The sequence below is a fragment of the Mustelus asterias genome, chromosome 2, assembly GCF_964213995.1.
Source record: "Mustelus asterias chromosome 2, sMusAst1.hap1.1, whole genome shotgun sequence".
NCBI classification, from domain to species: domain Eukaryota; kingdom Metazoa; phylum Chordata; class Chondrichthyes; order Carcharhiniformes; family Triakidae; genus Mustelus; species Mustelus asterias.
This window is the reverse complement of record NC_135802.1, coordinates 16,800,165-16,817,676: the sequence shown is the minus strand read 5'-3', so window position 1 is coordinate 16,817,676 and position 17,512 is coordinate 16,800,165. Positions and strand designations below refer to the sequence as shown.

Genomic DNA, 17,512 nt, shown 5'->3' with positions numbered 1-17,512 from the left:
ATGCAAATCAGTTTCACTCTGGCCTCCAGCAGGATTCCTCATCCATCATGGCAGGCAGCATTGGAAGGTACACCTGTAATTTCATGCGGGCATGATACCAATGGTTTGGCCTTCTGCCAAACTCCTCTTCCCCCCACAATTGCCAGCGATCCTCCTGGCAGGGGCATAGGAGAATTCCACCCAAGATGACAAAAGGCATTACTGTCAATTGTGGGTTGAAGGAAGAGGTGTATAAGAACATAAGAACATAAGAAATAGGAGCAGGAGTAGGCCATCTAGCCCCTCGAGCCTGCCCCGCCATTCAATAAGATCATGGCTGATCTGACGTGGATCAGTACCACTTACCCGCCTGATCCCCATAACCCTTAATTCCCTTACCGCTCAGGAATCCATCCATCCGCGCTTTAAACATATTCAGCGAGGTAGCCTCCACCACCTCAGTGGGCAGAGAATTCCAGAGATTCACCACCCTCTGGGAGAAGAAGTTCCTCCTCAACTCTGTCTTAAACCGACCCCCCTTTATTTTGAGGCTGTGTCCTCTAGTTTTAACTTCCTTACTAAGTGGAAAGAATCTCTCCGCCTCCACCCTATCCAGCCCCCGCATTATCTTATAAGTCTCCATAAGATCCCCCCTCATCCTTCTAAACTCCAACGAGTACAAACCCAATCTCCTCAGCCTCTCCTCATAATCCAAACCCCTCATCTCCGGTATCAACCTGGTGAACCTTCTCTGCACTCCCTCCAATGCCAATACATCCTTCCTCATATAAGGGGACCAATACTGCACACAGTATTCCAGCTGCGGCCTCACCAATGCCCTGTACAGGTGCATCAAGACATCCCTGCTTTTATATTCCATCCCCCTCGCAATATAGGCCAACATCCCATTTGCCTTCTTGATCACCTGTTGTACCTGCAGACTGGGCTTTTGCGTCTCATGCACAAGGACCCCCAGGTCCCTTTGCACGGTAGTATGTTTTAATTTGTTTCCATTGAGATAGTAATCCCATTTGTTATTATTTCCTCCAAAGTGTATAACCTCGCACTTCTCAACGTTATACTCCATTTGCCATATCCTCGCCCACTCACTCAGCCTGTCCAAATCTCTCTGCAGATCTTCTCCGTCCTCCACACGATTCACTTTTCCACTTATCTTTGTGTCGTCTGCAAACTTCGTTACCCTACACTCCGTCCCCTCCTCCAGATCATCTATATAAATGGTAAACAGTTGCGGCCCGAGTACCGATCCCTGCGGCACGCCACTAGTTACCTTCCTCCAACCGGAAAAACACCCATTTATTCCGACTCTCTGCTTCCTGTCGGATAGCCAGTCCCCAATCCACTTTAACACACTACCCCCAACTCCGTGTGCCCTAATCTTCTTCAGCAGCCTTTTATGGGGCACCTTATCAAACGCCTTTTGGAAATCCAAAAACACCGCATCCACCGGTTCTCCTCCATCAACCGCCCTAGTCACATCTTCATAAAAATCCAACATGTTCGTCAAGCACGACTTTCCCCTCATGAATCCATGCTGCGTCTGATTGATCAAACCATTTCTATCCAGATGCTCTGCTATCTCCTCTTTAATAATGGATTCCAGCATTTTCCCTACTACAGACGTTAAGCTGACCGGCCTATAGTTACCCGCCTTTTGTCTCCTTCCTTTTTTAAACAGCGGCGTAACATTAGCCGTTTTCCAATCAACCGGCACTACCCCAGAATGCAACGAGTTTTGATAAATAATCACTAACGCATCCACTATTACCTCTGACATTTCTTTCAATACCCTGGGATGCATTCCATCCGGACCCGGGGACTTGTCCACCTTCAGTCCCATTAGTCTACCCAGCACTGCCTCTCTGGTAACATTAATCGTATTAAGTATTTCTCCTGCTGCCAACCCTCTATCGTTAATATTTGGCAAACTATTTGTGTCCTCCACCGTGAAGACCGACACAAAAAACTTATTTAAAGACTCAGCCATATCCTCATTTCCCACTATTAACTCCCCCCTCTCGTCCTCCAAGGGTCCAACATTCACTCTAGCCACTCTATTTCTTTTTATATATTTATAAAAACTTTTACTATCATTTTTTATATTAATTGCTAGCCTAGCTTCATAGTCTATCCTTCCTTTCTTTATCGCTTTCTTAGTCTCTCTTTGTTGTTTCTTAAATTTTTCCCAATCACTTGTTTCTCCACTATTTTTGGCCACTCTGTACGCAGCTGTTTTTATTTTAATACTCTCCTTTATTTCCTTCGTTATCCACGGCTGGTTCTCCCTTTTCTTACAATCCTTGTTTTTTGCTGGAATATATTTTTGCTGAGAACTGAAAAGGATCTCCTTAAAAATCCTCCACTGTTCCTCAGCTATCCTACCTGCCAGCCTGCTCTCCCAGTCTACCTTAGCCAATTCATCCCTCATCCTATCATATTTCCCTCTGTTCAAACAGAGGACACTGGTTTGAGACCAAACTTTCTCCTCTTCCATCTGAATCAGAAATTCGACCATATTGTGGTCACTAGACCCAAGAGGGTCCTTCACAATAAGATCCTTAATTCTACCTACCTCGTTACACAATACCAGATCCAAAATAGCTCGTTCCCTCGTCGGTTCCGTAACATGCTGTTCAAGGAAACTATCCCGACAGCATTCTAAGAACTCTTCCTCCATTCCACCCTTACCGACTTGAGTCTGCCAGTCAATGTGCATGTTGAAGTCCCCCATGATTATTGCCGTTCCGTTTTTACACGCATCCCTTATCTGCTTGTTTATAGCCCTCCCTACCTCAACATTATTATTTGGGGGCCTATATACCACACCTACTAGTGTCTTTCTCCCTCTACTATTCCTCATCTCTACCCATAATGATTCCACGTTTTGTTCCTCATGTATATATAAAATGTATAAGAAGCTGGAGTCAGGAGAATAGAGTTTGGAAACAGTTGTAAGGCTGGAGGATGTAATAGAGGTAGAGGAGATGAAACTATAGAGAGATTTAAACACAAGAATGGGTTTTCAATTTAAAGCATTTGTGGATGGGGTTAATGTGAACAGTAGAATTATAGTTTGTGGAGCAAAGAAAATGCAAAGGTTGTAAGTAAGGATGAGCAGTGGAATAATCAAGTTCGAATTTTTATAACATCATTTATGTGGGATTCAGCAGCATGCGGGAAAGGAGTGGAGATGGGAGGTGACATGAATATGGTAGTAATCTTTCTGATGGGGATTGACATTCAAGCTTTCAAAAGTTGTGTCATTAAGGCAAAAAGAATTCGAGTCAGTTGATTAATTCAGTGGTGGGAACTTGAGGCAATGAGTTTTAACTTTCCGAGTATTTAACTTGGGGAAGTTATGGCTCATCCAAAACCTTTCTCTGCATCTGTTCACCCTTTCCCTGCTCCCCCTTGGTGTTCAGTATGTTTTTTCCTCTTCATTAAGAGATTTTTGACAGTTTTCTGAACCTGAAGGGTGTGGTGGTAGATTGGCCCTCTTAATGAGTTGAGATTAATTCTGGGCCAGTTTGGAGATTAGAAATGTTTATCTTATTAAATTCACATTTTTGTGTATATAAAATGCATAAGTATATTGATATCCCATATTAAGCCTTCACGACTTCTGAGCTCAATTTGTTGGTTAGGTATATTTCTGCCACTTCTCTGCTCAACATTTCAACTGAATTTTTCTTGATTGCAGAACTGGAAACTGGATTTGCTAATAAAGATTCTGTTCAGAAGGAAGTGGAAGTTCACCACTCAGAGAATGCAACTCTCAGTTGTGAAGTGTCACAGTCCAAAACTGAAGTCAAATGGTTCAGAGATGGAAAACTACTCAGTAGGAGTAAAAAGATGAAACTTGAATCTGATGGTAAAGTTCGAAAGCTTATCATTCAGAATGTGGAGTCAAAAGATAGAGGTGAATATATATGTGAAGCAGCTGGAGAGAAACTGATCTTCAACATTCAGGTTACAGGTTAGTGACTGTAGAAGATTCCCAACATTTGTTGCCTCTTTAATAATTCCAGTGTTCATCTGCTACACTTTAATGAGTCTTGTCAATGTGAAGGACCTTTTTCTATCTTTACCTTGACCTCCTTGGCATTGATCATTTTTTGTTAGGGATATGGAAGAAAAGTAGGCAAATGGAGTTGAGGTAAAGATGTAAATCTGAAATTAAAACAGAAAATGTTAGAAAACCCAACTGGTCAGAGAGAGAAACAGTTAACATTTCAGGTCAATGACCTTTCATCAGAGATGAAGTATAATTTGGTCCAGATCTATTTGAGTAGATGAACAGACTTAAAGATTTGAATGGTTTATCTATGTTCCTATGAAGACCTGTGAGCCTCTATAATGTATATCAGCAACTTGCTTAGTACTAAGTACTTAGAGTTTTTGACATAGTGATGATTGGGTCCTGCAGTGTGGGATTGGGAGGTGCATCCGTGATTTCCAAATCCACATGGAGGTGAGTAATTTAGCTTCTTAATTTGCCAGTGTCCATTGGACAATTTTCCATGAATGAAGTTATGGCTGGCTGCCTCTGGGCAAACCATTGTAGGATGGAGCAAGTGTTAGGCCCCGCTATTTGCATATGCAAAGTGCTTAACAGTTGTTTCAGGCATGGGCAAAGGAGGCATTTTCCTTTGTTTATCCAAAATATAGTTTAATTCACTTTCTGTCAGATGTGTATGGCCTTAGTAACCAGCCTTGCATGTGAAAAACGGGCGCTCTGCAGTCCAGTTCATGTGGTATTACGGTGAAAAGAGAACAATAATTTTCCATATGCGAGTAGCATGGTAGCACTGTGGTTAGTTCTGCTGCCTCATAGTGCCAGGAACCTGGGTTTGATTCTGGCCTTGAGTGACTGTGTGGAGTTTGCGTGGGTTTCCTCTGAGTGACCCGGTTTTCTCCCACATTCCAAGGATGTGTAGGATAGGTGGATTAGCCATGCTAAATTGCCCTTAGTTTCCAAAGGTATGCAGGTTAGGTGGATTAAGAATCATAGACTCCTACAGTGCAGCCCATTGAGTCTGCACTGACCACCCAGTGGTCCTACCCAGGTCTTGGTAAGATGCTCTTTCGGAGAGTCGGTGCAGACTCTACACTACCTACACTGTAGGGAATTCTATGGAGAGGATAAGAGCAGAATTTTCCCATTATTTGTCAAATTATCATCTTGGGCAGGAAAAGCAGATTGTAGCTCTCGTGTGTTGGCTGGCCTGCTCCCAGTTGAAATTGATGTAATTGTGAGCCCCTGAGAACAGTGTATCCATCACCTCCTTAATGCAGAGGAGGCCTGTGAGATAAAACAAAGGTGGAACCCTGAAAGGAGTAAAATCTGAGGGCAGCTGTGATTTTCAAAGTCACAGGCAGTGAATGCCCTCCAGGTTCATGCAGTGCCACCTCCTGAAGAAGGTTGCACAGGTGAAAAAGTGTGTCCTTGGACAGGCAGTCTTTTTTGAGATTGATTGTCGCTCATATCCAGGAAGGTCAGGTGCCATCTGTAGGCCGTAGAAGGTGCCACCAAGTGGTTGCTTTCTGGGGTCTTTCCTGTGGCAGTGGAGCAGGCTTTGTCACCCCTTCCACCTCAAGGTTTTGCTTCTGCCTCTGGAGACCGAGATGCCAGATTTGATATTTTCTCTTCTTGAAGTGCTAGAAGAATGATTGCCAGTTCCACAAGCCCTTGTATGGGGGGTGGAATTGCTCTGCGCAATCTCGCCAGGGAAATCCTGTTTTTTTGCATTTTGCGATAATTTGCTATTTATGCCTGTATAAATGAGCGGTGCAAAATCCCAGCCAATGTGTCAGTCTTGACTTAGTGGTCATTCTCGTATCTGAGGCAGGCAGCTGATTTTAGGTTCAAGTCCCACCTGAAGAGTAGTGGACATAAACAAGATGACGGCCAGAATTTTCTGGCCCCACCGACAGTGCACACCTGTCTCCGGTTTCCCGTCGGCCTGGGGTGGAGCCAATGGGAAATCCCATTCACAGCGACAGGACGAGAAGATCCCGTTCTCAGCCAATATTGCGTCACCTCCCATTGCGAGAAAGATGCTGCGGGGAGGGCAGAGAATCACGTCTGACGTTTCAGTACATTAATGAAGGAGTTCTGTACATCTGGTCTTGCATGCCTCGCCATCACTGCCAGCAACAACAGAAAATTTGGCACTCAGCCAAATCTACATTCGCAGCAGCAGGACTGGGGAATCCCAGCCAAGGTCGGAGAATTCTGGCCACTGTGTTTCGAATTAGACGACACTTCCCAAGGTTATGTCACGTTAAACACACACAAATGATTATTCCAATACGCGCACCTGCCTTTTGGCGTGTCTTCAGCATGTGCAATTTTCTGGAGGACATTGGTGCAGGGGCTGCCACGAGTTGTGGTATACCTTGATGATGTTCTCATAATTGGATCAACAGAAGCCAAGCACTTAGCAAACTTAGAAGAAGTACTGAAGATATTTCAAGAGGCTGGAGTTTGCCTCAAGAAGGAGAAATGTACTTTTCCAGCCACTGACGTAACCTAACTGGGGTACCGTGTATAGAGACACAAGGATTACAACTCATGGAAGACAAGATCAAGGCCATAAAGGAGGCACCGGCCCCCAAACACACATCTGAGCTCAAGTCACTTTTGGGAATAGTAAATTACAATGGGTGTTTCTTTACCAAACTTGTCAATGTTATTGGCTATCTTGCATATTCTGCTAAAAAAACACAAAGAAATACCAGCGTTGATCTTGGAAGACTCCCCGAATAGAAACCTTCAACAGAGTAAAACAATTGCTGCATTCTTCAAACTTGTTAGTACATTTTGACCTGCCTAAGGAACTGTGTTAACCTGCGATGCTTCTCCATACTGCGTTGGTATGATGTTGTCTCATGAGATGAATGATGGATCTGAAAGGCCAGTAGACTAGGTCTCAAGAACTGTCTCAGAGGCTGAAAAAGGCTACTCACAAATTGAGAAAGAAGGATTATCAATAGTTTTTATTATCAAGAAATTCCACCAGTACTTTTTCTGGGAGGCACTTTCCCATCCTATCTGACCACAAACTGTTCTTGGGTCTTTTTAAAGAAGACAAGGCTATTCCGCCAATTGCATCGGCAAGAATTCAACATCGGGCATTAATTCTGTCCACCTGTGAATATATATTCAAACACTGACCTGGAATACACATAGTGAATGCAGATGCACTAAGCCACCTACCTTTACTAGAAAGTGTTACAGCTGCTCCAGTGCCACAGGAAATTGTCATGGCATTGAATTTTTTGGACATGTTGCCAATCTTGGTGAAGCAAATCAGGTATTGAACCAGTCAGGATGCACTTCTGCCCAAAGTGAAACACGAGATATTACAGGCTGAGCCAATGAGCCAGTTTTTGAAGAAATGAAACCACTTGTTACCTACAAGGATGAATTGAGTTACCAGGATGGCATTATTCTCTGGGGAGCAAGAATATTCATCTCTATATCAGGCAGGGAACCACTTCTAATGGAATTACCCAATGCTCATTCGGGTATCTCAAAGATGAAGATGCTCACTAGAAGTTATGTGTGTTGGCCATGCATTGATGCCAACACTGAGATTTGGAAATTCCCTGAAAGACTTAATTTATAATTGACCAAATTCGTGTACTAAATGTTTAATTATCTGGGACTCTAAAGTGAGTATTCACATTTGTATAAAGGAACTGAGGGGGGAGGGAGGGGGAGGTGATTGTCCTTTTAAGAATCAATCTGCAGAGCAAGGGTCATGTGCCCTGGGCAACTAAACAGGATGTGGAGATGCCGGCGTTGGACTGGGGTAAACACAGTAAGAAGTCTAACAACACCAGGTTAAAGTCTAAATAAACCTGTTGGACTTTAACCTGGTGTTGTTAGACTTCTTACTAAACGGGGAGCAGGGTGGGGGATCACCCTGGTAAATGTGGACTTTGAACTAGCATCTCAGGTGCTGATTGCAGCCACAAGGCTGCAAGCCTCTGGATAGTTTTAACTTGTAAATAAATGAATTGTGTTTTGTCTAAACTAGTGAATGAGCATTTTTGCAGCTTTGGATCTTTGTTGCTGTGGCTGCATGGGTCCCGCAGTACAGTGCTGTCTACATAGACTGTGGTGTGTGGCACCAAGGAGAAACCCAACTACCCAACCCCAGACACAGTACTGATCCAAGATGGTGACACAGGCGGGTCTGGGGTCCAGCAGCACAGTGCTGTGCATGAGGACCAGTTCAGCATGGAGATGGAGGCAGGAACTGGTCTTCCCTGGCAGAGTGGTGAACAGTGCATCAGTAGCAGCACAGCACTATTGCAGAAAGTTGTTGCATTCAGTTTGAAGTTTCTTGCGAATTGAGGACTATCTTGTGCACGCCACTCTTTAAGAATTGGGTTTTAATTTCCCGCTGGTGTGACACAAGATTAAAAGGCCTGACAGAATGTCAATGGGCAGTTTTTTTTAATGAGCCTTCATGAAATGTCAATGGCATTCATGCCACTAGCTAGTGGGAAGACTGACACACCATTCATCTGCCTTTGGGAGAATTGCAGTGTGATTCTACACTGGCATGTTTCCTACTTTTTGGCTCCTGCTAGTTTCTTCACTTCTGCCACTAAAGCTGTCACGGGTAGGAGGGGGGAATTCAGCCCATAATCTTGTGGTAGCGGCAGGGACCAGTTATGTTTCCCACTGCAGAGGCATATCTTCCATTCCTGGCATAGTTAATTATGCATTTGGGGATTTTGCAGGGCAGGCTTGATGGCACACATCCTCCCATCATATTTAAAATGCACTCAACATAACTGACCCTCCATTGAATAAACAAGATGCTCCTCCAGGAACATACTGAGGCTCCAGGGGCCAGGGTTCCTGGTGGCATCCATCCTGAACTCCAAAAGCAGCTTCAGGCCTTCTTCAGGTAGGTCCTGGCTTCTGCATGTCAAGCTGGTCAAGACATGTTCAGTGGATTGGCCAAGCTAAATTGCCCTTAGTGTCCAAAGATGTATAGGTTAGGTGGATTAGCCATAGCAAATGCAGGGGATTACGGGGTTAGGCCAGCAGGTGGGGGCCTGGTGGTGCCTGGGTAAGATGCTCTTTCGGAGAGTTGGTACAGATTTGATGGGCTAAATAGCCTCCTTCTGATCTGTAAGGATTCTATGGTTCTATGGGATTCTGTGGTTTTCCCGTTGGTGTCGCGGAGAATCGGACATGGGGGCAAGTTTGGGTTGGGTCTACATCAGCATACTATCATTGGGATGCAAATTGGTTTCACTCTGGCCTCCAGTGAGATTCCTAATCCACCATGGCGGTAGCATCGGAAAATCCCACTGTAAATTCACTCTGGTGTGAAACTGATGTTTTGGCCTTCACCCCCTTCCCCTCCCCGACATCCACTGGTCATTTATCCCATCAGCGAGAGCACGAGAGAATTCCAATCCCTGTCTGCTTTCTCAGATGGCTATAAAAGATCATGTGATACAATTCAAAGAAAAGCTAGGAGGTTCTTTTTGTATTTTGGCCGTTATTTATATTTTAAGCATCATCACTGAAATAGATTATTGGTTAGTTTACCTCACTGCTTTTGTAGAATTTTAATGTGTGCTGTGTACATTTTCTTAAGTTACATGTGGTTACACTTCAGAATTATTTGGTTGTGAAGAGCCTTGTCATATTGTGGTGGGAGCAACATAGGGACAGTAGGAACTCACATTCTGTGGCACCATTGTTATGGTAGGACCCAGAGCTAATAAGGGGATTATTTCCTGTATGCTGCTTTCCAAAAATGCACAGCGTTGGTTCAGGCAAGAAAACCAGGGGATTGATCAGTAAGTTTGCGGATGATATGAAAATTGGTAGGGTGGTAAATAGTGAGGAGGCTAAACTTACATTACAGGAGGATCTGGATGGGCTGATCTGATGGGCTGATCAGTGGCAAATGCAATTTAATCGGATAAGTGTAAGCTGATACACTTAGGCAGGACAAACAAGGCAAGGGAATACATGATGAATGTCAGGACCCTGGGAAGCACCAAGGACCACTGGTCCCTTAAGATAGCAGGACAGGTGGATAAAGTGGTTAAGAAGGCATATGATATATTTGCCTTTATTAGCCAAGGCATGGAGTTTAAGAACAGGGAGGTTATGCTGGGAATGTTGGTTAGGCCACAGCTAGAGTATTGTGTGCACTTCTGAAATCCTCATTATAAGAGAGATGTCAGAGCACTGGGAAGGATGCAGAGGAGATTTATCATGATGTTGCTTGGGCTCGAGAGTTTTAGTTATAAGGAGAGATTGTATGGACTGGGGTTGCTTTCCTCGAAGCAGAGGAGACTGAAGGGGGACACGATTGAGATGTATAAAATTATGAGCGGCATAGATAGACAGAAAGAAGCCTTTCCCCTTGTGGAGGGATCAATGACCAGGGGGCGTAGATTTAAGGTAAGGGGCAGGAGGTTTGGAGGGGATGTGAGGAAATTCTTTTTCACCTAGACGTTGGTAGGAGTCTGAAACTCACTTCCTGAAAGGGTATTGGAGGCAGAGATCCTCATAACATTTAAGAAGGATTTAAATGTGCACTTGTGGCTATGGACCAAGTGCTGGAAAATGGGATTAGAATAACTGAGTGGTTTGTCTTTGAATGGCGCAGACATGATGGGCCGAGAGGCCATTTTCTGTGCAGTATACCTCTATGACTCTATGAGGAAGCATAGATATGTTGATAGAAGATAGACAGGTTCGAAAAGAAGGTGGCTCGGTAGGATTAACAGCACCAAAAGGGGTGGTCTTATTAAGCCTAACAACGTCTTCCTATTCTTAAAAATTCTTGATTTTGTTATTAGTGGAAACTTTTGTTTGCAGAACCAAAGCCAGTGTTTGCCAATAAAGAATCCATTCAGAATGAAGTCAAGGTTCGAGCAACAGAAAATGCTATTCTCAGCTGTGAAGTGTCCGATCTTAAAACTGAGGTCAAATGGTCCAAAGGTGGAAAAGTTCTCAGTCCCAGTCAGAAGATTAATCCTGAATCTGATGGTAGAATTCGAAGACTTGTTATTCGGAATGCAGAGTTAAAGGATGGAGGCAATTATATCTGCGAAGCAGCTGGAGAGAAATTGATTTTCCATATTGAGGTTACAGGTTAGTAATCATTAATCATTGCTCATGGGATTACTGTCTGGTTTTCGTTTTTTTTGTTTGTTGGAGGTATTTACAGAGGTAATTACCTCTTGCATTGCATTTTTCTAACAAATGTTTGGAATTCTTTGGAACTTCTCATGTTCCCACTGTTGTACCCTTGCCATATGAATGATGGAAAACTTGTTTAAGTGAGAAAGACCAGTCACCATTTGGAAATGAAGTTTTTTGCCCTGCTTGCATTCCCTTATTATTTTCATTAGTCTAATGCTAACTGACACGAACATATTTCTCTGGCCTAGTATTGTTCCTATCTCATTTGAAATGAACATAATGACCATCAAAAAGAGCACTTACAATTCAACCATTCTGTTCAGTACATATTTCCCATGGACAGACTGCCTCCAGATAACAGATTTCCCTTAACTAGCTTTGCTACAACATAAGTATAACATAGGACTAATTATTAGAATGTTATAATCTGAGAGGATGTTTCCTCTTGTGGGGGAATGTAGAAATAGGGAGAACAATTTAAAAATAAGAGGATTCACATTTAAGTAAGAGATTAACAGAAATTTCTGAATACATGAATAGGATGGGAATGGAAGGATACGGACTCCGTAAGTTTTAGTTTAGGCAGGCAACATGATTGGCGCAGGTTTGGAGGGCCGAGTGGCCTGTTCCTGTGCTGTACTGTTCTTTGTTCTATTTCTTTATTTATTAGTGTTACAAGTAGGCTTACATGTCTAGATGCTCCTTAAATGCTGCTATCATACCTGCTCCCACCACCTCCCCGGGCAGCGCGTTCCAGACATTCACCACTCTCTGTGTAAAACAACTTGCCTCGCACATCTCCTCTAAACGTTTTCCCACGCACCTTGAACCAATGTCCCCTAGTACTTGACTTTTCTCCCCTAGGAAAGAGCACCTTACTATCCACTCTGTCCATGCCACTCTTAATCTTGTAAACCTCTGTCAGGTCGCCCCTCAACCTCCATCGTTCCAGAGAGAACAAACCAAATTTATCCAACCTCACCTCAGCTAATACCCTTCAGACCAAGCAACATCCTGGTAAACCTCTTCTGCACCCTCTCCAAAGCATCCACATCCTTCTGGTAGTGTGACGACCAGAATTCTACACAATATTCCAAATGAGGCCAAACTAAGGTCCTGTACAGCTGCAGCATGACCTGCCAATTTTTATACCCAATGCCCCGACCGATGAAGGCAAGCATGCTGTACGCCTTCTTGACTACCTTATCCACCTGCGTTGCCACTTTCAGTGATCGGTGGACATGTACACCCAGATCTCTCTGCCTGTCAATATTCCTAAGGGATCTACCATTTACTGTATAATTCTTACATGCATTGAACCTTCCTAAATGCATTACCTCACATTTGTTCGGATTAAACTCCATCTGCCATTTCTCCGCCCAAGTCTCTAACCAGTGCTGTATCCTCTGACAATCCACTTCACTATGTGCAACTCCACCAATTTTTGTGTCTTCTGCGAACTTACTAATCAAACCAGCTACATTTTCCTCCAAATCATTTATATATACCACGAACAACAAAGGTCCCAGAACTGATCCCTGTGGAACACCGCTAGTCACAGCCTTCCATTCAGAAAAGCACCCCTCTACTGCTATCCTCTGTCTTCCATGGCCAAGCCCGTTCTATATCTATGTTGCCAGCTCTCCTCTGATCCCGTGTGACTTCACCTTTCGTACCAGTCTACCATGAGGTACCTTGTCAAAAGCTTTACCGAAGCCCATGTATATGACATCCACTGCTTTTCTGTCATCTATCATCCTCGTCATTTCCTCAAAAAACTCGATCAAGTTAGTGAGGCACGACCTCCCCTTCACAAAACCATGCTGTCTATCACTAGTAAGTCCATTTGTTTCCAAATGTGAGTAACCAGTCATTGAGTCTCTGTGATTTCAACATGCCATGTGCAGATCATCCTGCATTCCTTGCTCCTCACTCCTTTTGCTCAGCAAAGCACTCTGCCGTACTGTCTGGCGATCTCTCCCCATATCTCTCTGTGCATCTGCTCTTACTTTGCTTTGAAAACAAGGTTTAATGCAGAGGAATGTCACAAAGGGTGATAAAGTACAAATTCAAAGGCAAGCAGTGGACAATTACAGGATGTGAATAAAGGCTTGGACAATGGAGATAGGTTTTAAAGAAGGAGTTAAAGGAAGCAAGAGAGGTGGAAAAGTGGAGGAATTTTAAGAGGAAATTTTGGAAAGTGGATCAAGATGACTGAAGACTTGACCATTGATGTGAGTTTAAACAAGGGAGGGCTGGATTGGAGAAGCAGAATTTAGGAAATGTTGGAGGTGGTTACACTAATGTATGGGTGAAACTATGGAGGAATTTAAAAACAAAGACAAGGGCACGATCTTAGTGGCTTGCCACGCCGGTCGATCAGTGTAACGAGCTGGGAAGATCGCGGGCGAGGATAAGATGTGAATCGGTTTGCCAACCTACTGCAGCCGAGATCTTTGGGCATGAAGCTGATTAGCGAGAATTAAAACTACTTACCTGCTCCTGCATGGCATCTTCCAGCCTCCTGGAATCTTAATCACTACTGATCTCCACCAGTAGAGACCAGGCGCCAGGGCTACGCCGGAAGGATTGGAGGCCATTGAAGCTCCCGAGTGGTAGGGGGCATAGCCAGACAGTGCCCATTGGGCAGTGCCAGCCTGGTAGTCCACCTGGCACCCTGGCAGTGCCCGGTTGGGCACCGTAAGTGAGCCGCGCAGTGCCAAAGGGGTAGGACCTGAGTGGGGGTGGGGCATGAGTGAGGGGGTGGGGTATGGTGTGGGTATGCAAGGGGGACTGTGAAAGGAGCAGAGCTATACAAAGAGAGTGGGTTTACAAAGCGGGGGGGGCTTGCAGGGGCGGGCCTGGAAGGGGTCATGACGGGGGCGGGAAGGGAGGCGGCATGTTGGGGATCTGTCAAGGGACTCATCGAGCGGGACCTGATGCCCTGGTGCTGGTGACTCCTGTTGGTGTGGGTGCTGGCTATGCCGCCGATGATGGGGGGGTGGGGATCTGATGTCTGTGAGGTGGGGAGGAGGTCTCCCAGTTCACACATTGATTGGGGTGCCCTGCACAATGGCACCTGAGTGCTCTGCAATCAGCTTCCCTGGCTTACTTAAGCTCCTCCCCTCCCCGACAGAGTTTGGGAGGATTGCAATGCCAAACCTGTCCAAAGAAAAGTGTGGAATACTCCTGTTTTCAGACTTTAATGGCACTTCAAAATTTTTTGGAACGACTTCCCCCAATAGCTTTAAATTTATCTATTGAGGACCAATATAGACCATGTAGACTAACGAAGACAGAGCTGTAATAACACGATTTGATGAGTGTTAGGTAAAGAATGGAAGATTTATGGATGAGCTGCAGTTTTTGGTGAGAGTGAGAGGTTTATAAGTAGAGCATTTGTGTAATAAAGTGTGTATTTTATGAGGACATAAATGAGGATTTCAGCAGCAGATGCAATAATTTAGGAATGGAGGTGGGAGATGTTCTGAAACTGATTGCAGTGTTTCTGATGGAAAGAGAGTGGTGGCTGTTTGGGTCTCCTGACAAGAACTGAGATGAATTCTGGGGAAATGTAGAGATTAAAAATGTAGCAGATTTGTTTTACAAAATTTGGAATTGGTATCTCTTGTTAGACCTTTGCTAACTTTGAGTTGGCATCACTGATTAGATTTATCTTTAACACTTTCTCTCCGGTGTGCCAATTAAACTTTCCTTATTGCAGAACTTGAAACAGCTTTTGCCAATAAAGATTCAGTTCAAAAGGTGGTGAAGGTTCGACAATCAGAAAATGCAACTCTCAGCTGTGAAGTGTCACAGTCTAAAACAGAGGTCAAATGGTTCAAAGATGGAAAACTGCTCAGTCGGAGTAAAAAGATGAAACTTGAATCTGATGGTAAAATTCGAAAGCTTATCATTCAGAATGTGGAGTCGAAAGATAGAGGTGAATACATATGTGAAGCAGCTGGAGAGAAACTGACCTTCAGCATTCAGGTTACAGGTTAGTAACTGTCGAAGATTCCCAGCATTTGTTGTCCCTTTGATAATTTCAATGTTTGTCTCAACATTTTGATAAATGTTGTCAATGTGAAAATCCAATCCTGCTGTGTTCCCCTTCTCTGGAATTAAGAATCTACTGATGACCATGAAACATTGTCAATTGTCAGAAAAACCGATCTGGTTCACTAATGTCCTTTAAGAAAGGTAATCTGCCATCCTTACCTGGTCTAGCCTTATGTGAGCCACAGCAATGTGGTTGACTCTCAACTGCCCTCCAAGGGCAACTAGGGATGGGCAATAAATGCTGGCCAGCCAGCGATGCCCATGTCCCACGAAAGAATGAAAAAAACATTTTTGTCTCCTTGCAGTAGAAGTTAAGAGAACAAATGCTTGTAATATTGTAAGTAATAGTAACCTTGAGGACAGAAACAGCCCTTATATGAGTGAATATTCGTTGGTAGGCAGTTTGTTTTATGAAAACATTGATTGGCTTAAGACTGTTTTAGGAAAAACAGGTGTTCACTGAAATTATGTTTTTTCTCACAGAGTTACCTATCTTGTTTACAAAGAAGCTGGAAAATGTGAATGCGCTGTGCAGTGATACGGTTGTGTTTACATGTGAATTAAATCAAGCAAAGGGCGATGTCTTGTGGCGACAAAACGGAACAGAAATCAAACCAAGCCGAAGGCTAAAAATACGGGCTGATGGACAGAAACGAAGTTTAACCATTTGTGAAGTAACCGCTGAGGATGAAGGAGAATACCTGTGTGAATCAAAGGATGATGTTACAACTGCTAAATTGACCACCAAGGGTAACGCCTTGTTAAATTTTCAATCCACTTCAATAAGCAAGTTTTATCATAGTCGAACATTTTCCTAAGAGTAAGCTGAGCTTGCCATCCCCCTGAGCTTTAGTAGTTAAGGTTCTGATTTTATAGATAATCATTACAATTAATTATCTTGCTATGTTCATAGTTATCCTATAACTGAAAAAAATGTATTTGTATCATAAAGTTTTTTTTGTGCTTTTATAAGGAAGTTTTTCTTGAAAAAGAGAATGCAGATTCACTTTTTAATACTTAAAGCAGAAACAAGACACCAAAGCATAAACAAAAGTCAAATACTTTGGCTACTAAAAATCTGCCATTAAAAGAACAAAATCTGCAATAAAATCTCTGCTGAGTGTTTCCAATATTTTCTATTTATAACCGAAAAATCTAACTTTGTAAAAGAAATCCCCCAGATAGGTTGGAATGAACAGTCGATTCACATTTGCTACATTCCAGGAAGTGCATTGTGTATTGTGTTTCTTGGTTAACATTGGCAATCATTGCTAATATAATTTGGTCACATTTTTTAAATGAAGAATAATATAAAAATGAAAGATACTACTAGCAATAGTGCAATGTAATAATTAAAGTAGAATTAAAAGCACATGGAAGCAGTTTCTACTGAGTATGCTTCTTCCCAGTTCCATTGTGAAATATTGCTCCAAAAATCTGTCTTGCCATTTGTAAAATGTCAATTTTCTGGTGTCACAGAGGCCTGTCAGTTTGGATTTTCTCACCAGAACTGCTCTGGTATTACAGATGAGAAAGAGCTGTTTCCTCTCATAGCTATTCCTTGAAATAGCCCTGGATGCTTGCAGATAGTAGGACAGCTCTCTGCTGCCTTTTTATTTATTTTTTAATGGAACGTGAGCTATGAAGGCAAGACCAGCATTTGTTTTGTTTATCTAATTCCTTTGAGAAGGTGGTGGTGAGCCGCATTCTTGAACCACCGAAGTCCATTTGACCACAATGCTGTTAAGAAGGGAGTTCCAGGATTTGATTCCGTGAAAGATGGAGGTCAACCAGTGAAGCCTACATGCCATGAAAGTTTAATGTCCTGGACCTAACTATCTTCAATTTTGTAGTTTTGTAGTGTTCTATGCTCAACCATCTTCACCAATGCTGCTTCATCAATGACCTTCGGTCCAGCATAAGGTCAGAATTGCTGATGATTGCACAATATTCAGCGCTATTTGCAACTTCTCAGATACTAAAGCAGTCCGTGTCTGTATGCAGCAAGACCTGGACACATTCAGGAAGGCGCCAATAGGTGGCAAGTAACATTCCACACAAGTTCTAGGCAATGAGCATCTCCAACAAGGGAGATTCTCCCCATGACCTTCAATGGCATAATGAGAGCTGAATCCCTCTCTTGTCAATATCTTGAGAGTTCTCATTGGCCAGAAACTGTACTAAACTAGCCATATCAATACTGTGGCTACAAGAACAGATCAGAGGCTAGGAAATCCGTTCTGAATAACTTAATTC

General features: G+C 43.3%; 1 protein-coding gene across 29 annotated transcripts in view; it reads left to right on the top strand.

Moving 5' to 3' along the window:
- obscnb (obscurin, cytoskeletal calmodulin and titin-interacting RhoGEF b) overlaps positions 1-17,512 on the top strand; it is a 614,792-nt gene that overhangs the window by 73,056 nt on the left and 524,224 nt on the right. For all 29 annotated transcript variants that reach the window (XM_078231785.1, XM_078231777.1, XM_078231827.1 and 26 more), the window contains 4 exons: positions 3,701-3,976; positions 10,868-11,143; positions 14,919-15,194; positions 15,740-16,006. In XM_078231785.1, the coding sequence (XP_078087911.1) occupies positions 3,701-3,976; positions 10,868-11,143; positions 14,919-15,194; positions 15,740-16,006 (1,095 nt within the window). The remainder of the gene's footprint in view (positions 1-3,700; positions 3,977-10,867; positions 11,144-14,918; positions 15,195-15,739; positions 16,007-17,512) is intronic.